The sequence below is a fragment of the Lichenostomus cassidix genome, chromosome 7, assembly GCF_008360975.1.
Source record: "Lichenostomus cassidix isolate B80296 chromosome 7, HeHo_3.0, whole genome shotgun sequence".
In the NCBI taxonomy this organism is placed as follows: domain Eukaryota; kingdom Metazoa; phylum Chordata; class Aves; order Passeriformes; family Meliphagidae; genus Lichenostomus; species Lichenostomus cassidix.
In genome coordinates, this window is record NC_139488.1 from 24,056,805 (window position 1) to 24,074,260 (window position 17,456).

General features: G+C 45.1%; 1 protein-coding gene across 10 annotated transcripts in view; it reads left to right on the forward strand.

Annotated features, from left to right (window-relative positions):
* Positions 1 to 17,456, forward strand: part of BIN1 (bridging integrator 1) — a 90,973-nt gene that overhangs the window by 53,445 nt on the left and 20,072 nt on the right. For 4 of the 10 annotated variants that reach the window (XM_085066875.1, XM_085066874.1, XM_085066880.1 and 1 more), the window contains 4 exons: positions 4,357 to 4,442; positions 4,976 to 5,051; positions 6,496 to 6,578; positions 13,889 to 14,039. In XM_085066875.1, the coding sequence (XP_084923001.1) occupies positions 4,357 to 4,442; positions 4,976 to 5,051; positions 6,496 to 6,578; positions 13,889 to 14,039 (396 nt within the window). Of the gene's footprint in view, positions 1 to 4,356; positions 4,443 to 4,975; positions 5,052 to 6,495; positions 6,579 to 9,144; positions 9,196 to 13,888; positions 14,040 to 17,456 lie in introns of all 10 variants that reach the window. The other 6 variants (XM_085066872.1, XM_085066870.1, XM_085066876.1 and 3 more) reach the window with 2 other exon arrangements.

Here is a 17,456-nt window from a genome sequence, read left to right on the forward strand (position 1 = left end):
TTTCTGTTGGAACACCTTAAGGGGGAAGGAAGAGGGAGTTGTCAGAAGACAGTCAGTGAGAAAAAAATGCTTTCAATGAGCAAGGGATAGTAAATCCTTACCCAAACTGGGAGAGCACCAGTTATCTGCTCACAAGTTCCTGGTGAGCTCATCTGTTCTCATTCAAATGCTCCTGTGTCCTCACATTCCTTGTCCCTGAACGAATTGCAGTTTAGAAACACTGAGTTGATCTCACCTTATGGAGCCCCATGGTTTTTCAGAGTCACTTTATGACTGTGGATCAGGGAAAAGACTCGATTACCACATCTGTAAAGCCTGGGGAAAGAACAGCTGTTAGCAGCCCAGCTTAAGATGCAGAGCAAAGGGAGGAAATATGTATTCATTCTTGATTGAAGGGAGAAGGACACATGGCAGGCTGCCGGGGGGCTTTTCCTGTGCCTCTGCTGGCCCAGCTGGGAACTGCCTGCACAGTTGTGGTTCTTGACTGGTCTGTTTGACTGGTGGTATTTCTGGAGGACTGGAAAACAGGTGTGGGAAGTTTCTCAAGTCACAAATAAATATATAAATCAATCAGCTCTTGGGCATTTTCCTCTTCTCAGACTTGGCTGTGGTGGCTGGTGTAATAGCAGCACGCACAGATTGCCCAGAGCAGCAGTACCTACTGCCCCCTCATCCATTGCCTGTGGATCTTAGGCTACTAAGAGTCACTCCATAATTTCACTGTACTGGGTGACTTTGCCCTAAACCATGTGCAAGGGACTGTGTAATCTTCCCACCCGCTGTGGTGTGGGGGCGTTAATCTCTAATACATTGCATTAATGTTTTTAGTGACCACAGATATTTTCAAAATGATCCCTTTTATTCCTCAGCTAAGTAATGCTATTGCCTACCCTAATTTTTTGTTTCTACTTGTGTGAGCATTTGAGGTTTTTTTTACTTGGTTTTTTTCATTAAATTTTAATTTTACTTTTGGTTGGAAACTAACAAAAAGCCTCCTTCAGTAAAGAACATTATCTGTATTCTGAACCTGTAGGTTTTCCAGCTTGCCTTCACACACATTAGCAGGTAGGCTTCAGTTTTTACATTTGTGTGATTTCAAGACTGGAAGTGTTAATGACAGCCCTAAATCTCATTAACCTTTTGATAAAACTGGGAGGGCTGATGACACTGCATTTATAGAGAAGCTTCAGAATGTTAAGCCTAAAAAGAAAAAGTCTCCTTTTACCAGCATCTCTGTTGCTGTCTCTTCTTGCCTGATAATTTTACAACCACCATGCAAAAATGGGGTCAGTGAGATCTGGTGTTTCTACTGTAAATCAAAGTCCCTCCCTCCAGTGTGCAAACTGCTGGCTCTTTGGGTCTTTAGCAGATAATAACACAAACAACACAGTGGGGTTTTTTTGTGAAGTCTCCTGGGGGAGTTGCTGTTGCACACTCTCAGTTAGAAATGTTAGTGACTGTTCTTTTTGAAACAAAGAGGAAAATGGCTTAGAACAGCAAATTCTTATCTTTTGACTAAGCTCCGCTGACATGTTTAGGGTAGACTAAAAACCAACATTCTTGAACAGTATCTCTTTCTGTAGGAGAAAGGCAGCAAGTTGAGTCCTTCTGAGAGGCAGGTGTGGCTGGGACTGGTGGGGCTTGGGCCTGGAGGGAGTCTCTGTGCTCTCTCCCTTACCCCTGCCTCTTGGATTTCTAAACTATTTACTGAGCAGTGCCTAATTACCACAGTTCACAACATAGTCTTTGAAGAGAAATGACCACCAGACAGCCTTCTGAAAGCACCAGGCTGGACATAAACCAGACATTCAGGAGGGCTGAGATGTGTGGTAGTAGGAGAAACAGTGTGGAAAAATTGCCCCTGCCACAGCTGAATTGGTTGTGCTTGGCACTCTGAGCTTTGGCTAGGTGGAAGGTCAGGAAAGCATTTATGTTGTCCAGCTCCTGCTCAAACCTTCCCCCTTTCAGGCAGGGAGAGGAGAGAAAGATTTTCTGAGATCATATTTCATGAACATGGGCATTATGTCCTTCTGCCTCAGTTTCCTCTCAGGGTGGCAGGGATGAAGCAGAAAGTGCAGAGCTCTGGTGGCAATGGCCTCTGCCCTGGAAGCTGTCTCTGCCTTTCCCCACCTCACTCCATGAGCTGGCTTTTCCTCTAGAAGGGCCTATGACCAGGCTGATGTCTGGCTTTGCCTCTGGCTGGAAGCAGTCAGGGCTATCAAATGCCAGGTTTCTGCTTCCAAGCAAAATAAATCCCACTGGTGAGAAGATCCCTGGGCTGACTAAGGACTGAAGAATTAATTCAATGCTATACCTGGGAGTCAGAGCACTAGCTGAGCCACAGGCACAGAATAGATCCCTGATTCCTGCAACTACTCTAGAGTGAACGTTGCCTGTTGCTGATTTTGCCTTTGCTTCGGGATGTCACAATATTCACACATTGCTTTCTAGGTTCTTTGACCTTATAAACAGGTTAACGAGAGAGGGAAAGAATGTTATTGATATTCACCATGTCTGAAAAACTAACAGCATTCAATGATGCCTCATCTCCCAGCTTTCACATCTCCTGGGTTGATTCTGTTTCCAGTATAGTTGGAAATTAGAGTAAGGTAAAGCCAAAGGGTGGACTGGTTGGGTTTTTTTTTTACTCCCTTTAAAATGGTTGTATTAGAAACATTCATTCATAAAGGTATTTTAAGGCAGAATGAGTCTTTGTGGTCATTGTCTCTCATCATTAAACTGTGTCTCTGTTTTAAAGATTTTTTGTTTGTTTAGTTCAAACCCTCTTGAAATGTTGAGTTTTTCAGTGAGTGTGGCAGCGAAACAGGGGTTTCTGGGTGGAAGCATCATGACCCCTTCTCCCCTTGCCTGTTCCTCACAAGGTCTGCTTAATTTCTGAATACTTCCCAGTTGTGTCTTTTTCTGGGGGAAACTTTCTCCTCTGATCTTTAGTAAAGAGCCTTAGCCTTCCCTCTGGCAGCAATGAGCAACCCTTTAACTGGTAAAGCTAGCTGGAAAGTAGGAGCTCCTGTGGTTTGCTCTTGAGTCAGGAGAGAAATGGAGAGTGAAAGGATCCTATACTATCTAATGGAGAGTGATGCCTGTGAGGAACAGGATTCTAATTGCAAAATATTTTTAAGCCCTTTCTTCCATCAATCCTGTTGTCATATGTGAGCAGGAGCAGTAAGCTGGATTTCTTTAATTAAGCTGACACAAAGAAGATAAAATTTGATTTCATAGAAGGCATAAGAATCTGACTGCAGGCTCATAGGGAGATCCAGCTTCCATGGCTTGTGGGCTCTTTGCAGGGGCCTGTGGCATTGTGAAATTCCTGCCTTTGTCACATATATAGGCACTTGTGCTGACCTTCCAAGTTGCTCATGCAGGGATTTTTCCATTCTGCATCCCACTGTACGGGGGAATGCTGTGCTGTTATAGATTACAGAGTAGAAACGTTTTAATTAGAGAACTTTAAGTCAGGGCACTGTAAAGAGAAAGAAGGCACCTAGGACAGATGCAGGAAAGGGCATGTGCTTGTTGCTGGTGTCTGCTGTCAGCAACAGAAACCAGGATTGTCCTTTTTGTCTCTGAAATCTGACAAAATTCATCCACAGTGTTGGGATCTGTCAGTGTCTAGGTCCAATGAACAGATCAAATTTAAACTCTCATCTGGGAGAAAGAGATGCTTTTTGGTGTTGGGGCCGACAGCCAGCCAGGGATTGCGCTTGTTGGAGACCACTGCAACCAAGACCTGCTGCTGAAGCCCTGCAGCCTGGCTTCCCTCTGGCAAAACTCATGCTTTGCATACCCTTCCTTGCTTCTCCAGTCAGCTTTGTGGGAGAGCTGTATCAGCCAAGGATGCAGACCTGCTCCCTTCCTCAGAAGAGACTGGGCTTTGGCATGACCTTACCTCAGCAGAGAGAGTCCCCACCAGGGAAGGTTGTTCTCTGATGCCATTTGGGATGGATTTCAAGTCTTTCTGAGACCTGGCAAGGGGCAGAGGCCCCTATTACCTTCATCTGTATCCAAGCTGGAGGCTGAACTGCCTGACCAACTCCATTCAGTTTTTGAAGCCAGGGAAATTTAAATAATTTAGAACACATTAGTGGTTGTTTGAATTACTTGCTGAGTGTACAAGTGGGGAAATCCATTGAGAGAACCTGAGAGGAACACATTCAAACTGAAGGGTCACCTATGGTGCAACCCTGGTTCCTGGGAGACTCATTTGGGATGCTGATTACCTCATGCCAGAATTTTTCCTGGTCTCCCAAAGAAGTCCAAAGAGTCACAGTTGTCCCAGCCCTGCAGGGTACTTGTCTGTGCTGGAGCTGACAACCTTCCTTCTCTGTTACTAAGGCTGAAGAAGAGTTAGTAAAGGCTCAGAAGGTGTTTGAAGAGATGAATGTTGATCTGCAGGAGGAACTGCCTTCGCTATGGAATAGGTGAGTGCTGCAAGTTTTTGAAGGGCTGGTTGGAAGGAAGCAAATATCCAAGCTCTTGTGTCACTGTTCTTGTTAGTCTAGACTGGGTGTCTGCTCTTTTTTTTTTCTGGATCGTCTCCATCTGTCCTAGGATTTGCCCCAGCCAGGTTCACTCTGTGCTTTGTGATTTTCCTGAAAAACATGATTTTACCACAAAGAGAAACTGTATTTCTCTGCTTTGTCTGCCTAATCTCTTTGGGCCACCAACTCTGCCCAACTTTTTGAAAGACTTGGGAAACCATGGGTTTGCCATACCAGTGACTGTGGTGATGAAAAGGGAGGTGAAACAAAGACCAACAGGCCCTGTGCCTGACCTTTGCTCCATCATTCCCTTCACACTTCCCTGCCACCCTCTCTTCCCACATGTACCAGACCTGACAGAGTTGAGTTTGAATGGGAATGGTGGGTGGGAAGTAGCAGAACAGGCAGGGTTGGAAGGTTTTGAGAGAGCATTGTGTCCATTAAGTTCTTCTGTCTTGTTTTTCGTTTGGCAGTCGTGTTGGTTTCTATGTCAACACATTCCAGAGTATAGCAGGCCTAGAAGAGAACTTCCATAAAGAAATGAGCAAGGTAAGGCAACTAACAGCTTATCCTGTTAGTTAATAAAAGAAAAACAAAACCCAAACCCCAACAAACAAACAAACAAACAAAACAACAAAAAGCCAACTAAACAAAAAATCCACACAAACAAAAACCACAAAAACCTCAGAGGAGACCTCAGGACCAGTCTGTGGGAAGTCCCCTATTGCCACTGTCATTTACAAATATGTTCTTGTTCATTCAGTTAAGAGCTAGAGAAATCCTGAATTCCTTAGGCCTGTATGCTGCTTCCAAGATGTGAAAATGTAAATGTTGCACTAATCTTGAGGAGGGACTGAGAGCCCAGCTGGAAAACCCTTCTATTCCCTCTGCTCCCTAATGTCATTCTGACAACAAAACAGCCACTAAGCAACAGGAAACATTATAGTCCTTCAATTCCCAGCAGTCAGGGGCCTTCTGCCTTGGTGTAACACATCAATTTTGAGCCCTGCTGACATTTTATGGGGTCTTTTCCAGTTAATAGCCTGCTCTTCTCCACTGAGGGATGAACTAAGTGTTAAGAATGGGGAGGATTATTATCATTGCTGGTTTGTTGCTGTTAAATTACATTCAACGAAACATGGGAAAGATGCTTGTTAGACAGGAATTCTCTTCTTGTATGATTTTTCTTGCAACAGTTTTTTCTTTCTTTAGGAGTTTTGTGTGAGGGCAGGGCTTTTGCTTTGTTCCATAAGAACCATCTGTTTCTTATTACTGCTACAGCATCCAATTAATTGCTGGTGTTGCCTGCACAATGCCTCCAACATTGATTGCATGGGATCCCTCCTCCTACCAGTGATAAATCTGGCGTCTTGTCTTGTTTATGGATTGGCTGTTTCAGAATAGGAGTGGCTGGAGTGACTATTGCAACTTTTGCTGCCAGGAAGAGTTTAACCCCTAATATTGCATTTCTGCAAAGATATCCCAGGTTCTGCCCAAGCCTAGAAGGCCCAGGTAGCTGGTGAAGTTAAGGCTTGTTCACCTGAAGTCCAGCTGCCTTGGGCTCCACAGTTGAAATGGCCGTATCCCAAGCTTTGGTAAGGAGGTCTGAGGAACAGCTTGTGGTTGCAAATCCAGAGTGAAGCTCCAGTTGTGGCACCCAGATCCCAGGTGAACACTCAGTGTTCTTCTGCAGTGGTAGCTGGCAGCACATTGGTTGGCCCCTGTGATAGGGAAGCAAAGAGGACGATCTGTAAGGAAGATAGAGCATTCCCAGAGGTGCCAGCAGCTCTTTGACAGCTCAAGTACTGTCGCACTGCATACCCCACAGAGAAGTGGAAGCAGATTCAGGGCTGTCCTCTCTTGGGATAGCTGAGAAAGTACATGTTCTGCCACAAGCCTGCATTTGCTCAGTCTGTGCCGGCCAGCCCAGACTTTTCTGGCATTCGGGCTCTTTTCTCATTATTTTTCTTTCTTTTGTTTTTGTCTTTTCCAGTTGAACCAAAATCTTCATGATGTCCTGCTGGGTCTAGACAAGCAGTACGCAGGCAATGCCTTCCCTGTTAAAGCACAGCCCAGGTCAGTAACTGTGGGTGGTGTCTTTCCCTCAGCAGGGGAGGTGGGACAGGGATATCTCTACCCAGGGGTATTGAAGCCTCCATGTTGTCAGTTGGGCGTGATTTGACTACCTGCCAGTGCCCTCTTGAGACTTCCTAGAGCATGCCCACGATTGCACTTGGGACCAGGTGACACAATGCAATACCTCTTACCTTTCTAGGATGGCACCTGGAGCCTAAACTTTCACTAGGTGCTGGTATTGAGGCAAATGATTCTCAGCTCTGCTTTTTAAAGTCTAATTCCAGCTACTGAGCTGCCCTTCCTTCTGGGTCCAGTTGCCCAGCACCTGTCCTGTTCTTTCCCTCAAAACCTTTCATCAGGTACCTGCAGTTTGTAGCTTGAGCACCAAGAGCCCATTTCCTCAGCCCCTTCTTTGGCTCTCCAAACTAGGAATCACCATTTTGCCAAAGCCTTGTGCCCATCCCGTGTACCCACCTAAAGGGCGTTTCCTGTGTGTTGTGGAAGTAGTGCAGCCTCACTAATATGAGGCCTCCTGAACTCAGAGCACTTTCAATCTGTGTGTGTGCAAAAAGTGAATGTCCTCTGGGCCTTCAGTTTTCTTCCCTCAGCTGGGTCCTGTCTGCACGTTTAAGTGCAAGTCTGCACATTCCCTAGCACTGAGAAGGGAGGGAGAGGCTGGGCTCTGGATTAGGCTGACTGGCTCCCATCCAAGTGCACGAGTGATGAAATAGTGTTGGACTCTGGCTTCCAGCTGCTGCGAATCCCATGTGCTGGGTGAGCAGGAGCACAGCCCAGGTCCTCAGTTGGTGTACTGATGAAGAGAGGTGATGAAGTCAGCATGAAGTAAGGGCAAGCTGTGGTCTGAGTGCATTGGTTTGGATAGACCAGCTGTTGAGACCTCTGTGCTCCCTTGTCTCTCCTCCCAGTTTACCTTGTTGCAGTCATGCACAGATGACTTGTGTGCCTTCGTCCAGCAGTTCTTCCAGTGTGGTGTTTGCCAGCTCTAAAGAAAGAGGAAGCTTGGGTTGAATTTGGCCCCATAATTTTGGATTGCTGACAGCAGATTTCAGTGATGCTAGTAGGAATGCTACTTGTGAAAATAATGTCTTCTTCCAAGTTAGCATGTGATGTCTGTTGATCATCACAACCCAACCAGACTGAAACTTTGTGAGGAGACTGTGGTGCCTTTGCCCAGCTCCTTCATCCTCCTTTCTCTCTTCCTCGAGGAACTGATTGCAGGCAGCATTGACAGCCTGGCCCAGAGATGTTCATTGCTGTTGTGGCAGGAAGTTTCTGGCCTTAAAGAGCTTTCAATGAACAAATTACCTGTCTTTGCAATTCCTGCCCCTGCCTCAAACTGTTAGCATCCTCTAGGGCTGTAATGGGTGTCTCAGCTGCAGTTCTGTGCTCTTTGGATGGCTACAAGACCACATGGCCCTAAAACCCAAAGCTGAGTGGACTCACAGAGGTCCCTGTGTGGGCAGCAGTCTGAGTGCTGCTGCTTCATCACCTACTCAGTGCATCTCAGCTGAGGTACCAGACCTGCCCCAGAGCAACTCTCTTTCTCCTGAGCACAGTGGAGCAGGGTGTTGTGGGAGGATGTAGGAAAGGTTTGCCAGGGTAGTAAATATGTTTTGCAGTGACCAGGAAATGCTGTGAGGCACTTCTGTGTCTGCTGCACGTTTGGCCTCTCATTGGGGTGCAGAGTGTGCAGGAGGAAATAGCCTTCACTCATCTGATGGATTATTGTGGTCTGCAGTAGGAGCAGATGCTTCCCTAAACCTTTTCTACTGGGAAGGGGATTGGAGATCGATACAATGGCAGGAAATGAATGAGGAGGTGTGAGACGAGAGGCAGTTATCTGTGCACATCATTATGGCATTCTTGCGAGGCTCTACAGAAATGCTGCTGTGGCCAGCGTAGCACAGTAGCACAGAACAACTGGTGTATTTCTGGGAACCTCAGACATATGTTTGGGATTTGTTTCTGAAAGAATTCAAACATTCAGGGCTCAGATGCCCAGAAGACCAGGGAGATCTGTGGCATTATCCTAGTATGGTTGGGCAAACTGGAAAAAGATGTGGTAGGAAAGCTGCTGATTAGGTTCCATGTATAAGACTGCACAGATTGCATGAGGAAGAAGGGAGAGCTTGTTTCTTTTACAGCAATATTCACAGGGGAGAGTGAGGAGCTATGAAAGGACATTTACAGTACTCTGGTGGTCTGTACAGTTTCCTTCCTCTCCATGTGCACCCTGGTCCCCTATTCCAAAGTGCAGAGAAAGTTCTAGTTTGCTTATATATATATATATATCTGTAGGTCTTTGACAGGCATAAAGAACCTTCTTCTAATTTCTCCAAACCAGGCCATAGCTTTCTAGGAATGAAGGAAAGTGTGTATGTGTGTGTGTGTGTGTGTGAGAAAGAGAGAGAGGGGAGATCCTGTCATCTTAATTGCAGCGAGTTTTGCAGCACCAAATAAGTGAGTGCTTGGAACCTTAACTTTTCCTCCCTGGTTTGCCTGTGCCATCCTGTAACTGAAATGATTTGCGTGCCATCCTCAACAGAAAGAAAACTAAACTGTTCGCCAGGCTGAGGAAAAAGATGAGCAGGTACCGGTATGGAGAGCAGCATTTCGATACGTGTTTGGTTTAGCTCCTAAAACTGGAGAGGCTGTTGCTGGACTCTAACAGCCTGGCACGTGTTAACCCTGTGGTGGGAGAGGGGTCCTTTGCATGTGTTCATGGCCTGCTGGGTCCTGCTGAGATCTCTCTGTGTCTGGATAATCCCATTAACTGCTTGTGTGCCTGGTTTGAATCCTTGCTTCTTTTCCTATCTAAGAAGGCAGTGTGAAAACTCAGGCATTGTCTGTCCAGTTGTTTTTGTGTGATGGAAAATGCAGTGCTGGGTTTTCCATGGGAAATATGATCCATTGTGGTGTTTAACAGCTTCTAGTTTCACCTTGTGGGTTTGTCCTTTTGAATAGGTCTGAAATGCTGCATTCTCATCCCCTGCCTGGCCAGGGAGGACCAGCAGGCAGGACTTTCATACCCAGAAATCCTATTAAGTCCTATGTTACCTACCTGTTGCAGTTGGGAGAATGATGAGATGCAAGAAAGATACTTCCAGCATTGCTCCTTACTTGCTCTGTTCTTGAGGATCCTTGCTATCTTGCTCCATCCATTAAAATTTTTGTGCAGGGCTGGAGGAAAAGGAAGCCTCTTGTCTTGTATAAAGACTAATGTCTGCATCTTGCTTTTCAAAACAGTGATGGCATTCATTAACTGGATTGCTGCAATGCCTCGAGTCATTATAGGTTAAGGACTCTTGACAAGAACATGCTCTGGAGCAAAGTGGGAATTGCTGCATAATGGCATGGAAAATTGCTCCAATTTTTGTTGTTCTTACTCCTTCTGTTGATACTCCCTCCATGGGATCCTTATAGGAAAAAAAAAATTACACTCATCAAGATAGTGTCCTGCCAGCAATAAAAGAAAGTGATGGTGGATTGGGATCCTTGTTTTTCTGATCTGGCTTCCTGCTGACTAGGGAAAGTCATGCAGCCCTTCTCTTTGCCTCAGCTATGCATACTTTGTAAAGTGGGAGGTTGGAGAGTAAAGAATGGATATTTTAACCTAAAATAAAAAGTAGTAAAGCAATATTCTGAGGTTTTCTACTGTAGGAAAATGGGGATTCACTGGAGTACTTCTCTGGATGTCTTTCTCTGGTCTTGGTTGGGCTGATGTATCTGCACCAGGCAGGAGGTCTAATATTTCCAGTCATTGAGAATGGATGGATTATACAAGAGAAGGAGAGCTAGCAAATCCCTGCTCAGTGAGCGCTAGCCACAATGTCCTCCTGCTCTGCCTTGGTAAAATCCAGCAGTTAAGGTGCCTGACCTGGGCACTGCTGGGGCTTTCTGCTGTTGGAGCAGCTGCTGGGGTCACAGAGAAATGTGCAATCCCTGCTGCAAGGAAGGAGAATCTGGAACTTGGTCAGTCTTTCATTTGCAGCAAGAATGTACATTTGTGCCCCCATATGTTTGAGTGTGTAGGTTCTTTTTTCCTTCTTTCTCCCACCTGCTCTTTTCAGTTTTTTAAAATATCTAAATAGTTCTCCAGCATTCTGTGGTGGTAAAAAAATTAATTACCTTTAGGTAAAAGGCCCAATGTGAGCCCTAACTGGGAAGCCAACCTTTTTTTTCTTTTATAACTCGAGAACTTGGCAGGAGGAGATTGGTCTGTTTTTACCATATTGGAAAATAGGTTTATCCTCTGATGTCGGATTGTTACAAGTGCAAGGGAAACTCATCTGCAGATGTTACTCTGTCCTTCCAGAGCAAATGAGGCAGCACCATGGAGAGTCTGGGAGCTCAGCAGCACTAAAAGAGGCTGGGATATTTTGATTTTCCCTTCAGCGGCATTAGACCCAGCTCCCTGTTTGCAGAAGAAAGTTGACACCCCTTTCCCTTCATTGCCTGATATTCCTGGATTTGGCATCACTTCCCAACTTCTCATGGGAAGGAAAAAGGCAGAGCAATGACCTTGTTGTTTTGGCTTGCTTTTACTGTGGTGCTCATGTTTGGTCAGTAGGTACAGTCTCCACACTAGCTTTTTCCTGTGTTTCCTGGAGCAAGCAGTTAGTTGGAGACAAGGCTTTGCTCTGTGTGGGCAGTGTGTGCTCCCTGGGGACGTGTGAAGGACAGAGGATCCTGGTGACCATCTCACTTGATGCTGGTTGCACTGGCTAAATCCGTGCAAAGCAACAAGTGCAGGAATGAAGGTGCCGCTCAGGGGGCTGAAAAAGGCTCAGCCAAAATTAGCACTGGCATTTTCCTAGGGGAACTGGCCAACACATCAAACAAGCTGTAAATAGTAGTGACTTAATGAAGGCTTTAGTGTGGGGCCCTCACAGCCCAGTTTCTTCCCTTGTCCTACAATGACTCACATGGGAGCCTTTTACCAATATATCTCCAAATTAAGTCACTGCCAGGCACCAGAAATATGGCACTACAAAGCTGTTTTATGGCCTTTAGAAAATAAGCCTGATCTCCTGTCTCACTGGGAGAACTGGCCTTTTCAAGTCCCTAGAAGGAAAAGTCTACCCTTGTCTTGGTAGGCCACCTGATAGGCAGTAGTCCCAGTATTCCCAGTGAAGTCCAGGCATTTGAGAACTCCTAGCAGTCTAGGTGTGTAGATCGCTGTGTCCCCTATCTTCTCCAAAGTGCTTTCAACTCCAGATGAGGAAAAATGTACTTCCCCCCCCACCCCCCAACTCTAACATTAGAGAATGTTTTTTGACATTTCTGGTGTTTCCTGATGACTCCTGTTTAGGCTAGGACTTCTTTATCTTCACCCTCCAACCATTACTACTTTTAATCCGTAGCACAATTTGGTAAATTTTGCAGAATTCTTTACACAACCCATGTATTGAAGTGATTTCTGGGAACCTCTGAGGAAGGGCACTGTTCAGTCAGACTGAAGAACTGCAGGGGTTGGCATACATGTTCTTGAGTCTCTCCTCTTCCCTTTTCCTTCTTCATTTCCCTCTTTCTCCCTTGGTGTGTGTGCCCCTGGTTGAGAGCTGCTGGCAGAGAATGTCGTTGGGTTTGTTGCATCATGTTGGTGTGCTGTTGGCATCAGTGTAATCAGAAGTGTCCAACCTGCATGTGGACCTGAGAAAAAGTGCTTTGTGGGGAAATGTGCGTGTGGGGTGTGGATATGGGGAGAAAGTGGGGGGAATGGGTGAGGGAGAAGTGAATGAAGAGGGAATGGGATGGGGAGCCTGAAAGCTGGAATGCTGAGCAGGGTGAGATGCTTGCTTGTAAGAGGAGGTTTGTTGAAATGCCTTGCTATCCCTTCTTCCTCTTGCTATCCCCTACTGGTAAACAAATGTTTAGGAATGAGGCCATCATGCATGTTGGCCAGTGACCACCACAACTCAGGCATCCAAGTGTGAGTGGATGTACATGTCTGAGGCTCTGGACTGTCTTGGGACAGAGCAAAATAATAAATTGCTTGATCTCCCTGCAGGATCAGATCTGCCTTGCTTTAGTCCTGGCTCTATGCCAGGATTTAGTGTCTCAAGTTGTTGGAAAGGATCTGTTTCAGCTTCTCTCAAGGACTTGTATTTCACAGGAACTGTGACTTTATAAGTGGAGTCAAATATCACTCCCTGTAGATGGGGTTGCACAGCCCTTTTTGCAATATGCTGTGATATTATATTTTCATCTGTATATGGTTTTGCCAAACTGTAATCACTTCTGCTAAAATATCCCCCAGCAGTGTGTGCGCTTCTCCATGACTTCAGATATATTGATTAGGTTTTTTTGGGGAGCTGGATTTCAGCCAAAGTGATTCAGCTGTTTCTGCGAATTCAGTTGAGAAAATGTTTTTACATTTTTCCCTGTTGAAATTCTTGGTAACCAACTTTTTACTAAATCTCTCATGATTCTGTGTTTTGAAGCCAGACTTGACATGCAGCCAGGGCATGCCTGTAGGGAACGGCATTTGCCCCTTGCCATTCCCTGGAAAAATCTGCCCAAATCTGTCCAAGCTGTGAACCAACAAATGCCATTGGCATGTGCTTCTTGCATCTTAATTCCCTGAAGAATCCCTTTTGACTGTGTGTCAGAAGCAGTCTTGGAATAAAGACCAACTGGGGAGACTTTTCATAATAGAGAAATCTCTATTAGTAGCCAGAACCTCACTATTCCCTTGCTGTCTGGAATGATCTGTTAAACTTCTGGCTACTTTGCCTCTCTCCTAGCTTAGCCAGTTTGTACCACATCAAGGAATACGATATTTTATCATTACAGCCTTCATTCAGGTGTTGTGAATCTATTAGTCATAACCCATGCAGGTGTCTGTAGACCACCATGCAGAAAAGTTCTAATCTGTAGAATTTAAATGAGCAGCACTGAACTCCTTTTCCCATCTGCTTCCTCAGTATTAAAGACTATAACTTAATGTCAGGCACTTATGTTAAAATCCAGCAAAATTAAGGGTGCCTGGTTGTTTTGTTTTTGTTTGTGTTTGAGACAAGTATATCAATTCTGTAGGAATTTAGCGAGGAGCCTGCTGCAAAGTAATGCTGTTGCAGTGTGTTGGTCTGCAAGTGACTCAGCAAAGATGCTTCTCAGAAGCTCCAAATGGGTTCATCACATGTCTGGGCAGTGAAGTAAAGAGATAATGGAGGCCACTGATCTGTGCTGGCTAGCACAACTCCTCCTCAGCTTTGCTCAGACTTCTCTCTCTTTCTCTTTCCCTCTCTCTCCCCCCCTCTCTCCCTTTCTCTCTCCACTTCCTTCAGTGACAGCACCCCAGCGAAAGCAAATAAAAGCCCCTCGCCTCCACCAGATGGATCTCCTATCACCAGCCCTGAGACCAAGACTGTCAACCATGAGCTGGAACCATCCACTTTGGAAGCACCTGGGGCAAGCATCCCAAAGTCACCATCTCAGGTAGTGTCCCCATGACATTGACATGTCTCTGCTGATGGCACAAGCTCTGTGAGCCAAAGACATCCATCAGTTGTTTTTCAGACCTCATCCTGCTATGGAGCACGCAGAATATGACATGATGGTAGTTTTCGTTCACTGGTTCCTGAGAAAAGTTCCTAAGAATGCAAGTTGATTATTGGCCATCTTTATATCATGAGAACTGAGTGTCTTTGGATGTCTTCACAGGGGAAAGGCCAGTAATGTGTTTTGCTGTCTGGTAGGATGGCCAAGAAGATCCAGGGAGGATGGAGTTGCAGCTAGGCGAGGAAGTTTGTTCTTCACATTTGAATTAACCTGTGGAATTCAATGGTCCAGTTTCTTCTCAAGAACTTCTGTAGCTGAGGAAAGTTAAAATAAAAAAGCTTAATATTGATAAGGAGAACATCTGTACTTTGGATGGCGTTTTACTTTACTATCAAGTTAAGATATCATGTAAAAAAAAAAAAGGAAGATAATATTTTTATGCTATGAAGAAATCTGGTGGGTTCCAGGAAGAAGATGGTCCATTGTATGGAGTCTGATACCTTCCATGTGGCCTTCGTTAGGCCTTTTCTTACACAGGAATTATCCAGCAGCATGTTCGAAACAGTAGATGTAGCTATTCAGCATATCATATAGTATATTTTACTTTGGGAAGATAAGACATTTGCTTCCTCTTCCTGTCCCTCTCTTGCTGAGTGGGTGAAAAGCTTAGTAGGGAAAAGTAGTAACTAGGCCAAATTTATGTTAGATCCCAATTGTTGGATCTCGGTAAGTGGGACACTGGGGAGTCGTCCTCCAGGAAGAATTAAAGCTGAGAGGTGTTCTGGCCAAACTGGTAAAAAAACCCACTGCCTCTGAAAAGAGGAGGGTGCAACCCAGAACTTCCTTGCTGTTCCATGCATTGCAGTGTAATTCAAAATCCAGGCCTGTGGGGTAGGCTTTCTCCTGTTTCCGGATAGCCTCTCACAATATTTTCTCTCCACTGCATATTTGATTTTTGGGATTACTGAGGGACAGGAACGGGATGCATGACAAAGTTTCTTTTGCAGCCCTGTGAGATGTGTGGATGCCTGGCAGTGTCTTTTCAGGACTTCTCCAGGGTCTCTGAACAGCTTGGCAGTGCAGATCCTAAAAGTGGCTTCACCACCAACCTGGTTAGGACCTTTGGAGTAGGCTGTGTGTATGGGGGAGAGAAGACAGGATATCCGGAATTGCCTTTCTGTTGCAGGTTTCTTGGTTTTTTTTTTTTTCCCTCCTCCAGAGATTTCCAGAACTTGACTATAATTTGGAACAAGAAATCGTATAGATGTGTTAAGCTGTTCACAGCAGACTTCACTGTGAACTCATCTTGCTGAGTTTGGCTTCTTTTCTTTCCTTTAAATAGCACACATAACCCTTGTTTTTGCCAGCCTGCAAGTGCTTTCTCCTTCACTTGCTGCCTGCCTGCCTGCCTGCAGGAATGGGGCTGGAGTATATTCAGTGCAGCCCTGGCTCTGATGGGCCACAGGCAAGACTGAAATTGTATTTGCAGCAAATGCTGCCACCGCCTGGCAGCTCTTTCCCAGTCTGTATTGTATTCATCCCTCCAGGCATCACTGTGGTGAAAAGCAAGAGCTCCACTCTGTATTCACAGTAGCTGCTAAAAGATGGAGCTGGCTCCAGAGGGAGGGAGGACAAAGGGATGAGTTTCACACTCAGAGCCGAGCCTGGTGTCTGTATGGATAAAATCTAGAAACCAAGTGTGTGTCAGGTTGCCAGCCTGCTGGGAAACACAAGTGTCTGCTCTCTCAACAGTGTCCAACCTTAACACTGAAATCTTCAAAGGTGTCATTACTTTTGACCTATGGGTAAGTGATTTGGTCTGTGGTCCCCCCAGGGAGGCTGAGGAGCCTCACCTTCTGTGGGAGGATAAAGCAACAAGCAAGAACAATTCTCTGGCCACTTCATGTCTGAAATACCAATGCAGAGTGTAAGCAAAGGCTGTGGAGAGAAAGACAAAACCAGGACGGACCAAATAAATGCTAATTAAATTTTGAACTGTTCCGTATACAAAAATAAAAAACCAAACGCCAAACCCCAAACTCTTTTACTGTCCTTTAATTTTTGAAAACAGTTTATTTCTGTCTTTTGGAAGAAGTGAATGATCTCAGCTCTCCGCAGAATGATTTGATGATGACGCAGGACTGCAGGGGGTCTGGGAAACTTAAAAGGTCAAACTTCTGCTCTCAGTTACACTACTGAAACTCTGTAATGAGACTCTTCAAATCAGTGCTAGTATGTTGAATTTGGGCAGATAAAGCTCTGTGGGATCCAAGTCAGCAGAAAGATTTTAGAGGATTTGGTTTATTCTAGGCAACAAAGTTGTTAGTGCACGATGAATTTGTGGGTATAACCCAACATCAATATGCAATCATCTTGTCTTTGAAATGTGGTTTTAGGCTGCTGTTGGAAGTAATGCTGGATAGTGTGGCAGTCTCTAAGATACTGTTGCATTGGAATGAAGGCGACTGACAATATTAGAGAAATAAATAGCAGAAGAGTTGTGATATTTTTGACTTGACAGTTAGTAATTGGAGCCTTCATTTCTACAGAGGGTTCTGTTCTGAGAACAGCATTTCCCTGAAATTTCTGGTCCCATCTTGCAACTGGCAGGCAGGGGTTTTTCAGGAAGGGATTGTTCTCAGGGAATATGGACACACCACCTTCTGCAAACAGTGAAAAGTTGGAAGTGAACACACTTGCTTCCATTATTTCCTTTAGCTAGCTATTCAGGGAGAAAAAAAAGTGTTTTTTCATACACAATTACTCTCTCTAAAGTACGTTAATCCAGTAGAAAACCATGCATGTCCTTAGAAATCTGAATAAAGGCCTTGTAGAACTCAGTTATATGCTGGAGGAGTGTGCACACAGGCTTAGGAGTAATGGATTTCTGTGTTTCAGATCTGGGCTTGACACTCTAATGCTGGGTGCACATTGTCAGGTTCTGGTCTTGCTGCCTTGGGCACAGTAAGAAGATCAAGTAGCTGTAAAACTTCATTGTAAATGGAAGGCATTGTCATTGCTGAGCATCACTGTGGTGCTGGAAATTTGTATGGGTGATTTGTCCCAACACAGCAGCAGCTCCTCAAAGTCTGACTTGATCTGGAAATGATCATTAAGCCTTGGGCATGGGAAATTGTGGAAAATATGTGGATGGGTTGGTCTAGGGAGGGTCTACCACAGCTTCTGTGGGGTTGTTGATGCAGTGTCAGGCTGAGTCTTTATCATGATGAGGGGTATTAGAATGGGTTAGAGTTACAGGGTGAGATGGTTTTATGTATTCATTGGGAACTCCATTTGGGAAACATGACTTCATTACTGTCAGTTCTCACTGGTGAAACTGAGAGCAGAGTTGGG